General features: G+C 41.6%; 1 protein-coding gene across 8 annotated transcripts in view; it reads right to left on the bottom strand.

Moving 5' to 3' along the window:
* The window catches only part of nrxn3b (neurexin 3b), a 344,889-nt gene that overhangs the window by 202,259 nt on the left and 120,011 nt on the right, over window positions 1-22,619 (bottom strand). For 6 of the 8 annotated variants that reach the window (XM_080490434.1, XM_080490435.1, XM_080490438.1 and 3 more), the window contains 2 exons: window positions 2,907-3,110; window positions 1,332-1,358 (listed from right to left, as the gene is read on the bottom strand). In XM_080490434.1, coding sequence (XP_080346560.1) covers window positions 1,332-1,358; window positions 2,907-3,110 — 231 coding nt within the window. The remainder of the gene's footprint in view (window positions 1-1,331; window positions 1,359-2,906; window positions 3,111-22,619) is intronic. The other 2 variants (XM_080490436.1, XM_080490441.1) reach the window with 1 other exon arrangement.

The following is a 22,619-nucleotide window of genomic DNA, read 5'->3' as shown; positions in this document are numbered from 1 at the left end:
TAAGCTAAAAATAACTCCTTTGTACGTGAAGCGACTACGTTTTATTCACCAGTCCCGCTATACTATTTCCAGTGACGTCAAACCTTGCTTCTGGGAGCAGTTTAATTGCGCTCATGCATTTTTCACGCTGCAAAGTAGGACCTTTCTCACTGCCCAGCTCCTTCTGAATGCACCATGAATTCATGAGTGAGTTGGAAGTGGAAAAAAATTTTTCCAGTAGTTTTCCAAGTAAAAACGCTGAGACACAATATTGTTTGTGAATCTGCACGTGCACCAAAACAAACAAACCCAATTGCAAGTGAGTGAAAAGAGTCTGTGAACTTTTCTAGCAACAGAAACGTGCTATTTATATATATATATATCTTTTTAATTTTTTTTTTAAATACGTAGAAGAAACTTCTCCTTGTATCACATGCATATTTTCCATCATGCATTGTTTTTTGGGATGTAACGTCAGTTTCGTTTCATTGTCATTGGGCTGACTAGTTGCATGTTTGTTCTTGTCTCGGGAACAGGGAAATAGGACTTTCCCAGCTGCATGAGAGCAACGGAGATAGCAATTTAGGCCCCGTTTATACGACGACGGTGCTCGGAGCCACTGAAAAGGCAACTTTTTGGAAACTTTTCTAAAACACAAAAATTATGCATTTTCACTTGAAGGGTTATTCAAATGAGGTCTGACTGTCTCTTGTTTAATCAAACTATTCAGTCGGATCCAACCATGGTGTGAAAAATTATCAAAGAAAACAACAACTCATAAGCGTCGGTGATAATTGCACACGCTAAAAATAAAAATAGGATGCCTCTACAGCACAAAACCTCACGTCTAGATTAACACACAAATGTCCTGTTTTCTTCTGGCTATAAGAGCTTTAACAATAATGAAGAATAAGAGTCCTTTTCATGAGTAACAGCGAGTCCTCTAACAGCTTGTGTATATCACATTAAGGGCCTATATACTGCAGTAAACGTTAGAGCAAAGACGAGAAACAGGCAAGGCAAGAGAGACACAGCAATATAATACAACGTAATTGAGAAAACAGTGGAGCCTACAGAGTCTGACAGTGTAAACATTTAGAAAAAAAAAGTCTTAGTAGTTGCCTGAATTACTTTTAGGGAAAAAAAAAGAAAGAAAAAGGCCATTTAAAATATATAGAGTACATTAATTCAGATTAGCATAACTATGATCTATCGCTATAACTTCCCCCCCTGTTATCTGAGAAATCCTCTTATCAGTCCCCCGCATTCACACATTGCTGCTCTTACAGCTACAGGCTATAATCAAACATCGATTGAAGGAAGAAGGCTGCAGAAGAAGAATGTTGACTTACTGGTGTTACAGTTTATCCTGACACAGTCTAGATGGGGAGGGGAGAATAAGTGACAGATGAAATCGCATCCTTCAAGGTTACAGCTGCAGACATCCAAGAGCATAAAAAAGGCCACCTTCTGGGGACGGTCACATGACGCTAGCGGCCATTTTAAGGAGAGCATAATAATCGGTGCCAAGTGTTTTAATCCCAGGGAAAGTGCTCACACTGGGGTTTTTTTTTTGTTGTTTTTTTGACTGAGTTTGACTTCAAACTACATATTTGACCAAAATAAGTAACAAAATGGCCGCTTGCGATTTGTTGGCCACATCGATTTTTGCAACCCAGCAACTTGAGCCAAGATATACAGTAGTTTGGGCAGTCTGCGAATGGATACGATTGATATCATCATCGTGGAAGACGACAAAGTCTCAGTGAGAACTACAGCTGTGATCGCTGAGCTTGTGTTTGCCGGGTGCAGGTTGAAATCCATGTGCCCAGCGCTGGTCATGTGCCGTCAACCGCAACAGAAAAGTGGAAGCAAACAGCCTCGTGCCACGCAGCATCAACAGCGTACAGAAGCCTCTAAGGCGACCCTGAGCCATCTAAAAAAAAATGATTTGAAAAGATACGTACAGAGATTTCTTAGATTTCTTTTAGGGGAATAACAAACATCACAGGAAACGTGGAACTACAGATGTTTGTAGCAGCTGTGCTAAAGCGAGCACATCGCATACTATGATTGATGCGTTAGGTTGGGGCACTTTGTATGGAACCTCAGAGGAAAGTCCCTATTCCGGGCTCGCTGGTATAAATGTGGGTACTCTACTTAAATGTGCCGCTCGTGCCACCATCTGCAGGCGCGCTGGGTGCTGTGGCATCGGGCTGTTTGCCAGACGGGCCGCAGGCTTTGGGCCTTTGAAGGGGTGAGTGCCATCTTTGAACAAGGCATGGGAGATGCTGGCTAGGCCAAGGGTAACTAATGGACGGAGAGAGACATGAACCTGCTACCATGAAGAGAAAGAAAGAAAAAAAGAAAATAAAGAAAAAAGAAAAAACACACAATCCGACTGTCTGTGCAGCACTCACAGGTAGAATCCTGAAGCTCTGAATAGATGGCAGAAGGTAATCTAAAAGGTTGCTTTATGAATTAATGCAAGTGTCAAAAGTGCCATCTATTATTCAAAGAGTGAAATGTCGTACCTTTGCGAAGGAAAAAGAAAAAAAAAATCTATTTGCTCACAATGATGAGTATGACTGCAATGATCTATGTATGATCGGTTCAAAAGATGTGCTGCAGAGCATGGATAGATTTGTTAAATGTTAGATTGATGGATAGAAAAATCTACAAAGACATCTGAGCGTCAAGGCAGAAAAAACTTACAGTTCAGGCAAGTCAAAAAAACAATCCATGCAACTAAGAAGACAAACTACAAAGCCGGTTTAGTATGTGTTAGATCTGCAAATAAAGAGAATGTAAAAAAAAAAAGAAAAGAAAAGAAGCAAAACAAATAAAACAAAAAGACAGAAAGGCGTAAGGCTACCCTCCCCTGAAAATGAAGGAAGGCGACCCAACAGTGACGGCTTATACGATACCTAGGTTGACCGTCAGTTTCACTCTCCCGCTGTCCAGCTCAAGCCGCAGAGTGTCTGCGGAGTCGCGGGACGTGGCGGCCATGAGCAAGCCGAACGCTCGCTGGGACATGAAGCGGAGGGAGACGTCCTCTGCCTCTGTGTGTATGACGTTGGGAATCACCACCTTCATGTACATGCTCCCGTCGAAGGACAGGATGGAGGCCTCTGTGAGAAGACAGACACAAAAAAAAAAAAAAAAATGGTTAAAAATATTGACAGTGAATCTGCAAAATGATTTTCTGAGTCATCACTTAAACATCACTTAAAATCAGGCGTTTATGAAACAACATTTGAAGTGAAAAAACAATGTTTTCACATTTAAACAGCAGCATTTTGAAGACGATGTCTACTTGCACCAAAATGGCACAAACGCTGAAAACTATGTAGTGAGCGTGGCGAGTATACATACGTTTGTCTGGACTGACAACCAAGTTGGATTCCAATGCGAAACTCAACTATAAAGCCATGAAGTCCCAAGTGAATATGGACATGGAGTCATGACAATCTGGGGGCCACCATTGTTGTTATTGTCCATCTACTGAGCAGCATTTCAGAAAAGTCTCAAAGTTTGACACTTTTAAAAAGTTGCACTTTGCGAGCTGTTTTCAAAAAGTTGTGTTTTCGTGTAAACACACCTCCAATGTCTTCAAATGAAACAGAATTCAAGATGCAACAAATCATAGAAGTAGAAAGTATTCAGATTTGTCGGTCATGAGCAAGACGTTTTCCAAGATTCATCAAGGGTGGCGTCTTTACCAGCTTCCTGTTACGTCTGGCGGGCAGTCTGCTGTGGCACATTCAGACATAACAAGCCCAGCCTGGGACTTCTGCATCACAGTGACGATTGATAGGAATCATTGCTGCACAGACAGAAAACCAAAGTTTGCTTCAGTATTGAGTTTGTACGTTCCCTCATGTGCCTGCAAAGCTACTCTCCATGTTCTTCCCACAAGAGGTGCTTGTTAGGCTGAATGTCAGCTATTCCACACCCACAGGAGGGAATGACGATTTGTTGGATTGTGTGTGATGGATTAACTTTTGTCCCGTATGAACTTTGTCCAGTCTTTCCGGGGGATTTGCCCGAGGCCCCGGGACCTGATCACGAAAGAGTTCACAGCCTGTTCTTGATACAAAATACATTTTTTCGTCGATGTTGTCAAGTACATATTGTGCCAAGTTTGCATTGGGCATTAAAGCCAGAAAGAAGAAGACCGATGAGAACTTCTTGGGAATTCTGTGACCGAGGTTGTCATGTCCTGGCCATAAATAGCACACCATCTCATCAACAAAAACTCACTTCCTGTGGAGTATATGTGCATATATCGTGTTCAATATTGTTTATTGCCAGTTGTTTGAGTTGCGCCTACATCAGCAGTGTCAAACGCATTTTACTTCAGAAGTTACCTACAGCCCTTGAATGGACCGGACCGTTAAATAGTACCATAATAACCTGAACATTTAATCTTCAATGTTGATATTTGTTGTGGCACAAAGTCTATTTGATGAATGTGTCTATATGTTCACAAAAGCACAAACAATAACTCTCGAAAACTTTCTGGTGCAAAATACAGTGAAATGTGTGTGTGAGTCATGTATGTCCTGAGTGAAACCAGGTCAAACACAGTTATTGATATGGTATTGGTCCAGTGTCTGAAAACTTTGATGGTTAGATATTTATCCCTTCAATCATTGTACGTATTAATTCTTATACTTGCTTTAGTGGCAAGGAACAAAGATTACTATCCTCGGTGGCCGTTTACATATATTTTTATCTTATTTCGTTTTTTGTTTTTTCTTTGGGTAACTAGTCCCACACAGTTTAGAACACAGAAGCACATCAAAATGTGCAGAAGATTCGGGAATATGTTGCTATGTCTCTTGTTGATGATTCGGAAAACGCACTTATGTTAGACAGTTGACTCCATTACATTATTGGAATTACAACATTAACAATGCCAGTGACTTCTTTGCCAATTACCTCACAGTTTATCATTTCCTTTGGGTTTATTGATGCTTTAGACATATGATATATCATCATGTGTCTTTAACGTATGGCACCAGCCACCAGTAGTGTGGGAAGACAGAGCCTCAGTCCATCTGTGCATGCACAAACAATAGATGCTATCATAGCGCCGCAAAATAAGGCAATATATGGCGTATGGTTCACCTCCTCCTGACAGTTTTGTTTATGCCAACGTAGCCACCGATAAGATAAAAGAAAGTGCGTGCTATGAAAGTAAACTCGCAGTCATAGACTGAACAAAGAAAAAGAAGTGAGCTCCTGTCAAAAGCGAATCATGAATGTTTGCATGTTCCTTATATTTTATAAGAGAACACACACACACACACACACACACACACACACACACACACACACACACACACACACACACACACACACACACACACACACACACACACACACACACACACACACACACACACACACGTTCTGCATGCCTGGTTGCAGCTGTATTCATCACCCATCGAGTGACAAGCCAGTGTCTGGGAGCTCAGACTGCCGTGCCGCACACACGCTGCTCAGAGTGCAGAAAATTAAATCATCATGCTTCTTCCTCCTCTCCCCGGCAACTCCCCTCTATAGCTATTAGGCGGCTGCGTTTACTGTCATCTGGAGATCTTGTTTGGGAAATGTAGAATCCGGACGGAGGTAGGCAAATTAAGCAATACTGTAAGACTGTGCGAAGGAAAAATAAAAGCCTCTTGCGTGGCCGAACACAAACTATGTTGTCGTTGCATAGAGACAAAACGAGCAGATATGTCAAGGCTGGGGGGCCAGACTGTTCTGTCCCGAAACACGAAGCAGAGAATCACAGCGAGTGCGGCAAAGAAAGAGGAAGACTGTCAGCAGACTGGATGCCTCTTGGGGAGAGAGAGAGAGACAGATTAAAAAAGGTATCCAACCATGAAATACCTGTTTTGACACCTCAGCTTTTGGAAAGGAAAAAAAAAAAGAAAAAGAAATAGCCCCCTGGCCTTAGGAATGCACCAGCGTTCGTTGCATCTGGGGAAACGCTGAGGCTGTAGGTGAGGGGTTTCGGAGAATCACGTGAGGAGACAGGCTGCATATGTAAACTACGACATGTTAGTGTGTTCCTCTGCGGAATAAAGTGCCTCTCCAGTTCGATTTGTCGGGGAGGAATGTTTACTCATGCAAAAGGTAATGTTTTATAAGTCGTATTGGATTTCACCTCTCTTAAATGTCAAAATTCATGTGACATAATGCAAAATTCAAACACGAGCAGTGTAAAATCACCCGACCTGTTCGTGCCACCATCCAGCGGCGCCGCTATAAAAATCTCACATTTCTGTGTTGCTTTTAGGGCTGTTGTAAAAATCCATTCCACGAACAAGCTGTCGACTGTGTGGGTACAGTAGCCTGGAGGGTAATGAAACCTTGGCTCACCATTGTTCTGCTCAATTTTAAATTGCGCGGGTTCCATCCCTCTTTGTCTCTCCTCTCTGTTCACACAAACACCAAAAACACACACAGTCACGCATCCAGCAATGCATGCACGAACGAATCTCCTAACTGACAGAGGCTCGTATTGATTCGTGAGGCGGGTCAGGTCCCAGACTCCCACTAGGAGGAGGAAGAAGAAAGAAAGTGGAGGGAGTCAATCTGCAGCCCGGCACACTCAAAGAGACAGGGCAGGACATGAAGAGTACCCCGTGAAACAAAGCGTGATGACCACTCTGGAGTTAAAGCAGACTTGGCATGGCGCCCTAGGTATAGCTATTTCTGAAAATCCATTCTGATGTCTGCAACTACGAGAGTTTGACATTTGGGGCTCTGCTGAACTACTGTGGACGTGTCAATCCTTACAAGACAGTTTCTTACTGCCTCCAAACTTTTTTTCCGTCTCTCTTTTTCTTTCATAGACTGGACAAGGCGAACACACCTGCTTGTAAAGGCCTATTCCATTTAGCTGCAAACATTAGAGGTCACAAACGTAGTTTTTGGTTGCGCACTATGGATTATGGAAGCCTCAAAGCTGACCTTGACCTCCGCTGTCAATGTGCAAAAGTAAAAACATCTTGGAAATGGTAGCAGGAGCAGCTCTTGTCCACGCTGGACAAGAAAGCTAAAAGCTAACCATTAAACCGTGTGCGTCCTCCATTCTACTGACATAGGAACACACATTCACTGAACAAGTTGGCTATTTGGAAGAATGGAGGACCACCCAGCATGTCATGAGGGATTTATGCGCTTGAAGCTTTCTGACCAATTCTGAGGTATCTTCTTCCCCCTAAACCAAAACGCTCTCCACATCACAATTTCTCACTTTTCTGAAAAGCCGCTATTCCACAGTGGCATGACTCCCAGGAGAATATCATCTGGCAGTTTTATACCAGAGATTCACTGTAAAAGCAACATAGGGTCATGAATGAATGTCCCTGCACTCGCCATTGTCATTGTTAGTGTATTTGGTTCTGTGTGCACATGTGTGGTTTCACAACAAAAACAACCAATGGCACCAACTCGAGTCCCGCCATGCTAATGACGCTGGTTTCAGCATTTCTGCCGTTTCCATGAAAAGACTTTTAAAAATGTTGTTGTGTAAATGCTGAACTTTTCTGAAACGAAAATGCATAAATGACATGTAAACAGGGTGTTAGTCTTGAAAAAGCAAGTACACAAGTTTGTTTTGGTTGATGGATTATTCTTATACAACTTGAAAAATTCATATCCATGGAAATCAGCTGCACAAGTTATTGCTATGCAGCTACTGCTAGCTAACAGTGCGCTTCGTGATCATGCTAACATGACACAGAAATCCACAAACACCAACCAGTCGATATGTCTGACTTTTCAGACATTCCGTTTTCTCACTGCAGAGGTCTGTTTTTGGTGCAAGGCATTGTGTCTGTGGCACAGCGGTCCCCGTCCTGCCTGCCTGGCATTGATCCACCTCAGCTGGAAGCGGCTTGGCTGCAGGTAAATGGCTTTTCATTGTCTTTGAAATGAAGTGGAAGTTTTTACTCGACTGATGTTTGCCGTTGTTTATTCTCACAGCTTGTTTTTTTTGTTTGTTTTTTTCGTCCTGCCGGAGCGGCAGACAGCGAGGTAAGGCAGGGTGTTGTGAAGATGCCCAACTGCTTAATTTAGAGCCACTGTGGCAGGTTCCAGTAGACAGAGACTGAGAAAATCTCATAAACTTCACACTCCAGAGACGGTCGAAGAGATGTGATTGACTGGACAGTATCACTTTTCACTCACAAAAACTGAAACAGAACTACATATAAAATAACACAGTTACCATGAAAAAAAAGTGAAGAGAGAACAGCAGCAACATCCACAGAGCAAAAGGGAATTAAGGGGATTGTTTTCTTTACATTTATTCACCCAGGCAGTCCCTTTGAGATGAAGGTAGGGCCCATACATAATCAACTATATAAAATTCTGTTCTTACACAATTAGCCAGCTAAATAATTGAACAATCACCAGCTTGAAATATTAGTCAATTAAAACAGTGTTATTCAAGGACACGGCCACTTAATTGTCATGCAGCCACTTACCACTAGTCAGGGCTAAAGAACTATCAGGCCAGTGCAGGTTGGTATTACTTTAATGTATAAAATGCAAACAAGGTAGCTGGTGAGCCCACACTGTTAGAAAAAAACAAACAATTGCATAATGCCACTTCACTGAAGCAAATCGTGACCTCCTTGAACTGCAACATTTTGAAATAAGCGTGCACCAAATGTGGTGTTAGTCACACTTAATGCATGAGTCAAGAGAGGCAGAGTAGGGCCGGTCATTACGAGGCAAATACTGCTAACTAATAAATTATATCGAAATTATGTGACAATGACCAAATATTATGGAGGGACAACGGCATTTATTTGCTGCTTTTACAAAAACCAAAAATCGCGCGTATACACACACACTTCTCTAGGAATCACTACGCCACTGGACTCAAGCTAATATGATATCATTTATCCAGAGACGCTGTGATCCCATCTGGACTGAGAATATAACTCAGTTCATCATGATAAAGATGTCAAGATCTGCTTCCACTTAACTTTGTCAAATGAAAACACTGATTTTTCTGAGGATTTTGCCTTTTATCAGCTGGTTGACTAGACCTAATCAACACTTTTGTTTATTTGACAGTGACGTTAGTTGGCCAAACTGTCCTTAGTTTTTATTCAGGCACTGTATTTCTGTGGAGAAAAAAAAAAGAAAAAAAGAAGTGAATTGTTGCACAAACTGCTGCAGCTGTGGCTCCGCTGGTCATCGACTCTTTATTCCCCTCAGTGGTGTCCTCCTTTTCCAGGTTCTTACTGGTGGTCTGCCTGCAGCTCTGCAGCACTCTACCTTTTGTTCCAGGAACATTTCAATGTGACTCACTTGTGAGATTTGGGAACAAACGGTCTGTCTTTTTCGAAAATGCCCCTATTTAAATTTCCACGCTCACTCAATCTTGTGTTTGGATTGACAGGTTCAGACAATAAAAAGCCTCACATTGATTGATCCTATTTGCTGTGCTCACTTTTGAGGATGGTTTCCTATCGGGCTGGTGTTTCCAATTGGGTACAAGTTGGAATCATTCAGAATCGAAGAAATATTGTGCTTTAAATCCAGATCGGATCTTGGGTTTCTGGGCAAGTCATGAGTTATAATGGCACTGTCCTCACAAAAATGTATTGCTATGAATTACAGGGAGCACAACAACATGGCTACAACAGCAGTGGGATCTCTGCGTCTGTTGTTTTATGTCGGCTAGAAAGTTAAAGGTGGCCGTATATCTGGAGTCATGTCCATGTAAAGTTATATTGTTTAGGTGTAAATCTACAGCCTGTAAGAGTGTGTGCATGCTTGCAGTAGGCTGAGGATATTGACGGAGGCTCAATTGTTGAAATTGGCAAAAACTTTGTTCATAACATGTCTGAATGTCTTGAATGCTACACTAATCTATATCTAATTGTTTCCGCATTAAGTTAGCCTTCTAGTACTTTCACTTCCCTTGACCTGAAGTCTGTAATTTTAAAGATACTTTTGATTAAATGCCAAGAAAAAAAAAAGGTCAGTGTTAAGCATGAGCTAAAACTATATGTAAGTTTTATTGTACCGTGTAAAAAATATCTGAAACTGCCCTTCTCATTTTTTTCCAGTTTTTATGAGTCGGAAAAAGGTGAATGCCAACAAGTGGCTAAATGAGACTCCGGGGGCTTCTTGGGGAAGTCACATCATCCGGCCGAACACCAGCTCGTCCCTTTACAGCCTTGACAATATTGTACGCAAGCTCCTGAAACTTTCCAGCTTGTAGCTTTATCGCTTTTATCTAGGTCACGCACGGAGGAAAGACTTTTGTAAAGGTGAGTGCATTTAATCCCATTACAAGTTTCAAGATGAGCTGGAGAGACGGTGGAGTTCTGCACCCGAAGTAGTTTGATGGTAGTTTAACGCCAGCCTCGGCTCAGATTTCAGAAACCACAGTTGTCAGCGATGAACGAGATCTTCCTGCCTCCTTTCGAACATGTAAATCCAGATTAGTACACATCAACATTTGCTGAGTCTTTTAAATACTTTTCTTTTTTTTGAGTTTTGTTTTTTCTGAACATTTTTCCAATAAAGATATATTAATCTACCAATGTTGCGTTTTCCGTCGCTCTGAGCCCCATTGTTGTGGAAGTGAACCCCAAAAGTGCAACGCAAGTCTTCCGTTTTTCACTTGAAAATGTTACCTTAACCTTAGGTTTCCAGCCGGTGGTTCATCTTGTCTAACATACCGGCGTCCTAGAGTAGTTTGCGCCACTATAGCACTGCTAAATGTGTGAGGGGGCAAAAGCTGCAGAAGAGCTGGAGCGAACATCACTTCACGTTTGTGACGGGATAAACGTCGGTCTTGGTCTCACAATGCGAAATCAATCAGCGCCAATGTCAGACTAATAATGTGTAAGATACAGCAGGTGACTGCACTTCGCTGAGGGACTGTGTTTGCGACTTCTCTGAACACACACCGTCGGAGCTGTGATGCATGCTTCTCTGCAATTTGGGATTTCTTAAGGGAGATATCAGCAGCATTGAGGATGTCATTTCAGATGGTAATTAAGTTGCTACTTGTCTGTGTGTGTGTGTGTGTGTGTGTGTGTGTGTGTGTGTGTGTGTGTGTGTGTGTGTGTGTGTGTGTGTGTGTGTGTGTGTGTGTGTGTGTGTGTGTGTGTGTGTGTGTGTGTGTGTGTGTTTTTTCCAGACAGATCCGCTCTGTACATAATTAGCAGTCCAACTGAAGCAGAAGATGGAGGAGGAGGAGGAGGAGGAGGAGGAGGAGGAAAAGCTATTAAGTGAGAAGTTTCACTGATATTCAATGTGTAGCACAAGGGGAGTAAAATCACAGCGCGCACACACACACAAACACACACACTTTACTGCCTTTCAATCTGTTTTCTTTCTCTCCATTTTCTTCGTCTGTGTTCCCATTATTCACTCGTCTTGGCAGTAACTTTGTAGGATTATCTAATCTTATTTTTCTTTTTTTTTCCCTTGACGGACTGACAAGCCTTTGTTTCGATAAACAGTTCAACGAGGGCCTGACTGTCATTGCGGTGTTTTTTTTTATATTTATTTATTTATTTTTTATGTGAATGCCTGTCAACTCTTTTCCCCACATACACACATGCACGTGCACACACACATTTCAGAGCCTGCTGTCAACACTCTTTAAAGTTCAAAAATCATATCCTCAACCTGACAGCAAGGATAAGGACGCTGATAAGGAATCTTACCGGCACTAAGTGTGTATCACAGTGTCCTTTTTTCTCTGTGTCTTTGTGCAGTGTTTGCCTACACACACACACACCCACACCCACACCCACACCCACACCCACACACACACACACACACACACACACTGAGGAAAGAAAAAAGAAAAAAGCCTGCACTCAAAAGTAGAGGCACAATAATCCTCAGCACGTGATTCGCTGTGGAGAAACGCACGCGGGTACAAACCGCCGCTACAACACAAGACTATCAAAACGACCAAAAATATCCCGACGGACTCCAGTGTACTCTTAAAATCAGACTCCAGTCAAATAATCCAACCCCCCTGTGAGAGAAAAGCACTTGAGTAAGACACTTGTTTTAAAAATATTAGGGGGAAAAAACATGTTATTACACTGTGTGCATCAGGAAAATTATATTATTTCAAGTCTGATGGTTTATGAGGCTCTTAGTCGGCTGATACACAGAGGCACAAAGTGTATGTGAAGCACCAGGGACTTCAATCCTTCCTATTTCAATTTACTCTAAGTATGCCTGGCAGCGTGATAGCCAATATTAGCATGCCCCCAAAGCACAAAGCGGCCTTAAAATATCACGAAGGTTTTTTTTTTTTTTGTTTTTTTTTGTGTGTGTGGGTGTTGATCCAACAGCTCAATGTCACTAACATCTTACAGCAGCCTTGAGCTCACATTAATAAAATTTGCTGGTTGCTTCAATGACAAAATTTACATTTTCCACCATGTTCCCAGTAGAGAAGAAGAAAACTTGACTTGAACTTTTTAAATGTATTTCTAATTAGGGAAAGAAAACCCAGACTTTTCAGCTTGTTGGCTGAATGCTTGAGTTTCAATACAAGGTTTTGGATATTTTGGAAAGAAAACCGCAGAACTTATCTAATAAAATTATAACATTGAAAGGTATTGGCAGTCAATTGGAACAAAAGATTTGCATTTTAACTTGAAAACGTGTGAAAGAGGCCAAAAACAAAAAAGTTAGAATATGCTCGGCACTTTGAACAATAACACTCCTGCTCCCCTGTTGGCAAAAACGAAGGAGGGGGTCAGCGCACTCGCGGGGGATTAACAAATATTCCGTCATACTCACTCTAAGCAGGTCGAGATGAATCTATCGGAACAGTCAATATGAATCAGTAAGCGGTTTTGTGCATCAGACATATTGAACAGGCTTTACTCAAGGATGAGGTAAATCTGCAGGGCTTTATTAACATGCGATGGATAACACTGGTGTCCGACACAATTGTGTGCACATCAAATTGAAAGTCTGATCCACTGAAGTATGCCGTCCTGTGCTATTTATTCAGGCTGGATTCTGGGGCAGGAACATCGTGGTGACTGAATCCTTCCAGCAGTGTTGTTGGCTCATATCCACCACTGCTATAAGTCATTGCATGGCATTCCTCACCTGCCTCTCTGCGAGCTAAAGCCAACCTATGATGCATTATTCAAAGCCAAGCGGCTATATTTGACCTGAAGGATGTTGCAGTTATGATTAATAACAGCTTTGAGGTGATTTATCAGGGTGACAATTCCTGCTGAGTGAATGTCTGCACACTGAACGGAAATATCCACACAAATTCCGCAGTGTTGAACACCAGCTGACAAAACGGCGGCTTGGAGGGGAAAAAAAGACGTCACTCTTGACCGATTCTCAGTAACAACAGAGCGCCGCTCAAGTCAAGCCGAAGGTCACGCTAGAGAAACGTGCTTGACTTACTTAGACTATGAAGGTAATTCAAGAGGGGAACCTTATTGTGAACAAATGTTATAAAGAGTCTCATTAGAGAGAGGACTTATAGAAAAGTTTTTAATAGAGTAGCTCCCAGTTGGGTTTTGTTCATTGAGCGCGTCTAGATTGCTTCTAAGAAAGACTGTGGAAGACTGTTACAATCCCTGATTTACTAAAAAGAAACACATTGATGCCAAAAAAAAGTTTGCCCAGGTCTTCTATAGATGCTCTAATTTTAAAGTGTCCGATCCACCATGAGTCTGGACCGTTTTCTAGTGATGGTGCCGTAGGTTTAGACTGCTGGGAGACTGACACTGAGCTTCTTTCCTTCCTCACTCTCATGTGGAATTGTTGGCTTTTCCACTATAAAAATCACCTGACATGACCGTGTTGTATTTGGTCGCATCCAAATAACTTTGAATTGAATAGAATATATGTCACCTTTTCTGTTGGGGAAGTTTTCATTCCTGCTTATCACTTGTGTCAACGTGACTCTTGGCAACATTTTGCAGAACAACCGACATTCGTTTAAGGGACTTAGTGGCAAAATTAAGGATATAATGGTTATTTGTTAGTAGTTTCCATCGCACATGAAAAGACTAAATAGAGGATCTGTCTGACCAGCAAACATTTGCCTAATTTGTTTTACAGCAAACACTTGATTCTTACTTTATTTCTGCATCATGGTCACAAGAGATTTCCTAAATATCCCAAATAGCACCTAATAAATAGAAACTAATTGTGGATAAATGGTCACTGCAGTTTTATCACTCCTCCGAAAACAGTTCAGGAAACTTTTAAGACCCGTAATCTCTCTCTCTACAAACTTCGCAAAAACAAGACCATGTTTACAAGGTGTGCTGCAGTCCTTTGTGGGTCTCTGCTGGGAGGATTTCTTGATAAGGTACCGTTTGATTTATGGTTTTTGCCCTCGCTGAGCTTTTTCCCCAACTTGACGGAGAATTCCGCTGGCAAAGGTTGGGCAAAAACACATCGGTAAAAGGTACTTAATGTGTTTGGACAGGTGAGATAGAGAAAAATGCAAAGATCAATTTCATAAGTTTGTGAGATAGCAGATGAGGAGTGCGGCGGCGCGGGGAGCGACTGCGTGTGGGGCAGGTACGTTCAGTATTGGCAGGAGCTGTGAAAAAAGCCGCGATGAAGTGACTCATTGATTAGTCGATACAAGGCAAAGTAAAGGGCAACTAGTTTAGTCGTCCAATAATCATTTGCTATAAGTAATTTTCTCTGACATATAGGCTTTAAAGTAGGGCAGCGGTGGCCTAAAGGTGAGGGACGCAATGCGAGCTTGTCACCAGATATTTCCTGGTTTGAATCCCACTGCCGGCGGGTTGCTGCTGGAGGTCCCCGAGCGAGGCCTCGGACCTCCATCTGCTCAGGTTGCATTAGGATGTTCATCCATCGAACAACTTGTGCCAAGTCAAAACATGCGGGGTCACATGATCTGACGTCCTGACCCCTGAAGGGGGAACACATTCTCCCATAAATGCTGAAAATTGCACGGCTGTGCCACCTTTTACTGTGTCTTGTATATATCATGGCAGAATGGATATAGCTAAGACATGCACATCCATTTTTATGACACTGCAACGAGGATACTAGTCAGACAGGTAGGTTGGTTATGTTATGTGTTGTTTCATTCCTTAACCAACTTATCAATTTCTCAAACATGAAGCCAAATGTTTTGGAATATATGGTCACATCTGTTGGTGCAGAATAATTTGGACCAAAATGTGAATGGATGATTTTCAATATGTTGATTCATAAATTGATAACAAGTTGCCATGACTGCTGACAATGTGGTGCATCATGTCTTTTAGTTTTGCAATATACATTCACATATTGAGGTTGTTTTTTGAAAATATATATTCTACACTAATTTCTGGGGACTTTTATGATGCATGTGTTCCCCAAAGTCATTGAAACCGAAGGACTGGCCTCTGTTATTTTACGGTTAGATATCTTTGCTGGATTTGATACTACTGATCATAACATCCTACGACAGAGACTGGAACATATCATTGGGATTAAAGGTACAGCACTAGACTGGTTTCCATCGTATGTATCAGACATGATCCACTCTTCAGCTCAAAAACAAGTTAAACATGGAGTTCCACAAGGTTCTGTCTTCGGACCTATACTCTTCCCATCACACATACAGGCAGTATTATCAGAAAACACTCTGTTAACTTCCATTGCTATGCAGATGATACACAAATCTACTTATCCCGAATGAACGGCAATCTTCTGGTCCTGAACTCAGATAAAACGGCTTACTTCAATAAAGCTAGTAGTTAGGGCTGCTTCAGGCCACCCTGGAACATTTTTGAGTAAAGTTGCTATAGGTTTAGACTGCTGGGAGACCTTTTCTGCACTGAGCTTGTGATGTATGGAAAGTACCAAGACCACCTTTCCGAACCAGCTGTGGCGCAGCAGGTGCTAGAAATGTCATACAAAAAAACAAAACTGGGTCAATTTCAAAAGAGCCAGTGTGAAAACACCCTGGAAGTACTGTAGATTTCAAACTGCCAAGTTGTCCACATGCGAGCACTGAAAGACAATTGGTTCTCAGTGTTATTTTCAGTAAAACGCTTCCTGCAATCTTTATCTTTCTCTAACTTTATTTCAACAGCACTTTAAAAACAACCCCAGCTGAAAACATAGTCTCATTCATAAATAATCATTAAAAACCACATGGAGCTAAAAACTAATTGTCATACATAAATTATCATTAAAATGGACTGACCTTGCATAGTGTCAGAAGTACAAAATAACATTAAGTGCAGTTTTTCACAAGCATTAACAGCTATTACTCATTTGTTCACTGGAGTGAAGTTGAGACAACAATAACTGCTGCATTTACATGGTCGCTAACAGTCACATAGAGACTGTAAGAAGAGTTAGTGCTCATAGTTAGAAAGTAATTGCACTGAATTGACTTTCATGAGAGGAACGGCAATAAAAAAGCTTTTTCCGTGACAAGAACAAAAGAGACAATGCTGGTTTAATTAGTGCAACCTCTTTCAAATCGCAGGCACTCTCACTGTGACATCAACAATTATAAGAACTACCTCCAGATACTGTGATGAGATTCACGCCTTTTGCTGAATTGTTCTGCACTTTCAGATTTAATTTTTTCTTCAGAGTTTGGTGGTGTTTTGAAACCCTCCGCACAGCTCAAAGGCACCAACAAAGTTTCGCCTGGAGTTTTCAGGGAGCTCTTCAGATCACAGCGTGATGATTTTACACACTTTATTAGCGAAAAAGAACAGCAGAGTGTGAATGTCAGAGATTTGAGTGATAGATTGTCAAACTTGTTTTTTTTTTCTCAAACCCACTGCTATTTCAAGTTGTCTCCATTGCTCTTGGCTTCTGGGAAAATATGTGTTTCCATAAAATAATAATCAGCTTCCCTCTACAGTTATTGTTTATGATACTCTTAAACACATTATTTGTCGTCTCATATAAACAGATGTTATGTGTTTTGGCTGCAGAATTTAATTGCACTGTTGTGTTACAATAAAGACTAGTATATTTTTTAAAATCAATGCACTAAAAAAGCACCCCCCATGAACCCCGGATTTTTCTTATGGGCGGGTCTAACACTTCAGTTTATACACTAGTGCCAAGAAAATTCTTATCTGAATTACTTTCAGCAACTCAAACATGTTCAACTACTGGGGAAAAAAAGGAAAAGAAAAATACCTCCCGCAGAGCCTCCTGTTTGGTGTTTGAGTCTGTAAACGTAATGTACAGCAGTAGCAGGTACCGTCACAAGACTCCCCTGTAGTGGCCTGATGCTCATGTTGACACTGTGGGTGGACACCAGCATGTGTTGAAGCGAACCTCGCCTCACAAACTTTCTAACAAGCAAAGTGAATCATCAGTTCCAAAAAATTTTTTTTTTTTAATCTTGCACACTCAAACAGACGGAGATGGATGAACCACGGCGCCATAGGGGGGCAGCAGAGGCCAAGACTGCAGCTGCTGCTGACATCAGCTTCTCATTGGACTTGTTAGGAGATGAGAAGGGTGGAAAACTAACAAAATGAGAGCCGAGGAACCTGAGACCACACCTCAATAAGTCTATAAGAGAAAAACTGACATTATCCGAAAATGAATGAGTGGACTACTAGACAATGCAAAACTCATGCTGTTTGAAAGACTAATCTAAGCTCTTATGAGGAGACATTGTATCCATGGTATGCTCCACTTTTTTCACTTTTTTTTTTTATATCTTAAAAATCAGTTGGCCTCTATGGGAATCACCGTCTCGTCTGGCAGGAGAGGTTTTGAGACTTGTTAATTTCTCAGATGGCCGAACACTGAAGGCTTGATTTCCTCCGTGTGTTCTCCCCTTCTCCCTTTCCTCTGTATCTCTATATGTGTGCAAAAAAAGGAGAGAGCGAGTAGAAGAACCAAACACGAGAAAGAGGTAGAGGTTTGCGTGCAACTGTGGAGAAGGGGAAGAAGAAAAAAACACAAAAACAACAAGACAGCAAATGAAATGAGACACAAGATATAGAGAGGGGAACGAGATGAGGGGAGGGAGACGGATGCATTCCCACATCCTTCCTCTTCTGCATAGAGTGCCACAATGAGAGTCTGGGTTTACATAACCCAGCGCAGTTCCTAAGCACACATTTAATTACAAATGGGGATTAGGGAGCGGCGGCGTAACGCTTCCAAGCAGCGAAAAAACCGAAACGAGCAGATCGTTTTAAAGTGCAGGAGGATCTGTTCTTCTCCTGGGTAAACATTGTCAAACAAATCTCCATCGCTCTCTGCCGCTCCCTCGTCGCTGGCATTTTCCACCATTCAATCAACAGTTTCTAAAGCCTTCTCTCTCTCTGTCTCTCCATCTCTCTCTCTCTCTCTCTCTCTCTCTCTCTCTCTCTCTCTCTCTCTCTCTCTCTCTCTCTCTCTCTCTCCTACTCCATCCATCTACAACCTCGACGCCTTGTTCTTTTCCGCACGCTGTGTGAATCTGTGCAGCCGAGTTGCGTCAGGGTCTGCCGGCACAGTGTTCCCGCACAGGAGGCCGACTGTCAGCTCGCCATGAGTCTTGTCTTCTGGCGCCGTGGGCTAGAAACACCATCTTTAATGGCAGGAAACTCAAATCTCCTCTGTCGGATGAGAGGACGTTCACTCAGTTTTTTATTTTTTTTTTCCGTTTCCTTTTTTTCTCCTGCTTGTGTTCAGGGGAAAATACCACAGCTGGCAATTCAAATTCAATCTGAGTGACCTCCGATCACTCAGGAGCTTCAAATGGAGATAGAGGCAAATAAGTTAAATTCACATGAGTTCATTTTAAGGTAAAAAAAATAAATAAATAAGAAGATAAAACCTTTTTCCGTGTCGCAGTGCTGCATTGTTTCCACAACTGAAGCACGAAGCTCGGGGGAGGAACAAAAATAACACGTGACACGTTTGATGATGCCGAAGATATCAAACCCCATTATTCCGCTCAATTCAAATAAGATTCAGCATTGGGGAGGCAGATAAGTGTTGAAAGACAATCGAAACAAAGCTGAGATGAGGAGTGAATAGAGCGACATTGTTGAGAAGGTGGAAATATATTCAAAATTAAAGAAAAAGGAGAAAAAATATCATAGACGCAGGCGTTTTCCACAGCCGGCACAATACGAGCGTGTTGCAGCTTCAGATGAAAAAGGATTAATTTAGCATGCTTCCCAAGGCTCCGAAGCTACAAAACTGCTCCGACACCGGCACATGAAATCTCACCAGTTAGGCTCAGATATGTATATGCATGGCTGCATACTGTAAGTCGGAGAAAGAGCTAAACACATAGACGCAAACTGAAGTTGTGTAAGAGCAAGTGAAGGGACGAGAAAAAAAAATTAAATAAACTTTGCAGGACCGTACACTCACTCCCATGGCCAGGAGGTAATTATTATTTTTTTTTAATCGAACAAGGTGCATTAAGTACTTCATTTTGACATTGGCTGTTGTAGAGACCTTTGGAAAATGCCTCTTTCACGGGCCAAAGACAGAACCCACAGCAAGGATCAGACGTGTTGACTTACTCGTGTGGCTTTCAAAGCGCTCAGCGTGCACTCGCATTCCCAAGCGGCGTGTCAGAGCACCTCGACGCGTCTATTCTAAACTTAGTCAAACAAGTCTTCTGGTGCCACAGTGATCGCTGACATCTTTCAAGACATCAATGCCCAAAGTATACCCCCCTCCTACATGAATAAATATACGACCTTCATCCTTCATCTCGATGCTGCAACAGGTTTTTTTTTACAGTCATAAGGATGTCAATCACACTGTACGCTTGTTAGCTGCACACCATATATATCTTTTATGGAAAGTCCAATACAGGTGATGAATCCGGAGAAATACCCAGAAGATATCAAGGATCAGTGGCTATCAAGGGTTACTGACACATATCTACTGGTGTGACTAGCGCTCCAACGAGAGTATGAAATCAAGATATTAGATCGAGGGAAAAAGCAGGTGCAGATTATTCAGCTCTGCCACCTGCACTCGTCCACAGACGCATCATGGAGGCATCATGTGCTAAATGATGCGAGTCGGATACCACGTTCAGGGCCAGAGAGACTTCACCGTGCATCTCCCAGTAAATGAGATTCTTAGTTGATCAATTTCAAAGCAACAATGTCCAAACTACGCTCTATATTGTTCATCAGTTTAGTGAAATGGTTGCACATGACTACCAATCATCTGCCAAGAAATCCACAACTATGTTCAATGAGTTTTTTGACTTGGTTTTTGAGACAGGATCTTTTGATGAAGGTGCAAATGGTATGCATTTTTATAATATAAATGAAATTTAAAAAAAAAAGTAAATCCTGAAAACTACTGACAGCTGAAAATTAAACCCTGTGAATGATGACATGAGATTTTATGGAGGTAGAATTCTCAAAAATGTCCAATGGTTCTCAAACAGTTTTTCAAAGATAAACTCAAGTTGTATTATCTGGTGGTTCCTTTATATTAATGCACGTTTTATGACACTGAGAAGTATGTGATTGTACAGAGGAGGTCCTGGAGGACAACAGATCAAATTTCTCTGATTTCTAGTAGTTTCTAGTGTCAGGAAAACCTAAACAGACCAGATATGGTTGTTTGGAGGAGTTATAGGACACACATGGTTAACACATCTTGGAATCCCTGAAAGACATTGGATCACGCACACTGACACACACTATATCCCTCATGCACACAAGCATATAGAGAGCTTAGAACCACCACTTTCAATTGTGGAAGAAAACTTGATTATTGTATCCAAAACTAACAGTGACACAGGTAGAACATGCATAGAATCGAACTTGGGTTTTCTTACATTGGCATGAGAGTGCCAACCACTACTTAACTGTACAGCCTCAGAAAATTACAGATTAGGAGTAAATTCTTTGAACCTGGTTAAATTGATAATGATCTGTTTGTTGTGTCGATGTTAAAATCCCAATCATCAGGCAATCAAGAACTACCCGAGCATGGCAAATGATTTAAAACAATTTGGACTATATGTGAGAAAATGATCTCCGAGTGGTGGATAATCTTACCAAAGAAATCCAGAAACAAATTCAAGAGAATATGTGAGGCAGTGTGATCACAGGAAATAGATCAGCTCACACGACTATGTTTCAAGAGAAAACACACATATATAATAATTCCTTTTCATAATATTCATGTTTAGAGGGCAAGGGGAAAATAATGCTGACAACAATGTAGTTTTAACGGTGGGCCACTAGTGGGTGCTGTTTATGTAATGGAAATACACACATAAGTACAGGGAACATGCTATCAACTTTAACAATGGCGAGTACGCGGAGATTCGTATGAACAGAAGACAAAGTTGAATTGCTGTTCCAGGTGACCTCCAACTATAAAACTAGCAAGACCCAGGAGAATATGGACTGATGTTTTCCGTATTCTTAATTCATCATCAATTTCAAAACGTTGCCATACAAACAAAACTTTTCTGAAACCGAAATGCAAAAATGATGTGTTGTTGCTTGAAACATTGTCGTGTAAATGGAAGTGTAAATAAGAGAAAGGTACAATGGTAATTTCACTAGACGTCGCTGGATTGTTGCTTGACTTGCAATGTTAAGATTTATGGAACCAGTTTTTTTTTTTTTTCACAAAATAGTGACTTTTTTTCATTTCATTCTTCTTTCATTGGAAAGCAGTTATAGTAATGCAGATGATTGCTCATAAATAACAACCAGCTCTTCACCTTCATCTGCCTCCATTGTTCATTTGCTGGAGTTCATCTACTATTTCGAACTTCCGACCTAATTTGCTTTTCTCCATCCTCCATTTTGCACCCTTCCTGCCTTTGTCCTGTCCTGTTAGCCCGGATAGACCTTGAAGTGTCATTTTCTCCGTCTGCCGAGATAAATTTTCCCCTCGCCAAGGTGCTTATCAGCCGTTTATGGTGGAAAGTGGGGCTGGGGGGAAGAAAAAAAACGGCGAGAGAGAGATGAAGGTGAAGGGGAGTCACAGAAGAGTAGTGGGAGGGGGAAAAAAGGAAGGGATGTGTGGTTGATTTATAAAGACGAAAACACAAACACAAGATACAGTGTTTTGTAGAATTCCAGTAATCTGCGAGCGGCTGTGGATGAAGGCGAAAGTATTTTAGCTTCCAGTGACAAAGCCCAGGGCAGCGCGGAATGCTTAATCATGATTCCTCTGCTTTCAAAAGGAGTCCTCGCAGTTCCTAAGCCGAGCTGATATCTACTTTATAACAATGGAAATGTACATGGAAGGCTCCGGTTGTACGTCTCCTTCTATCTCACAATGCCATAATGGTTTTCTTCAAATACTGACAGCTGAAATGAGTGGGGGAGAAGAAAAAAAAAAGTGCTTAGAGTTAAGTCTGTGTTCAGCGTGTACTCGACAGCTGCTCGGTTATCAACCTTGAAGGGATGTTCTTTTATTCCAACCAGATTGTCAACTGTGAGACGAAAGCTTTGTATCACTTGCTTTGACTCATAAACCCAATCAGATATGAGACCTCAGTGATGTAGCCTGGAATGCTCTCTAATTCTTCCTTTTTAACACCGGAAGAACGCCACCTTATATAATTGCATTTTAAATGTTTTAAAGAGTCAGGATCACATGGAGGCGACATGGTGGTGCAGTGGCGCTGTTGGTTCAAACCT

The sequence above is a fragment of the Lipophrys pholis genome (assembly GCF_963383615.2).
Source record: "Lipophrys pholis genome assembly, chromosome: 21".
Classification (NCBI taxonomy): Eukaryota; Metazoa; Chordata; class Actinopteri; order Blenniiformes; family Blenniidae; genus Lipophrys; species Lipophrys pholis.
The sequence above is the reverse complement of the archived record's forward strand: the minus strand, read 5'-3'. Positions and strand labels throughout refer to the sequence as shown.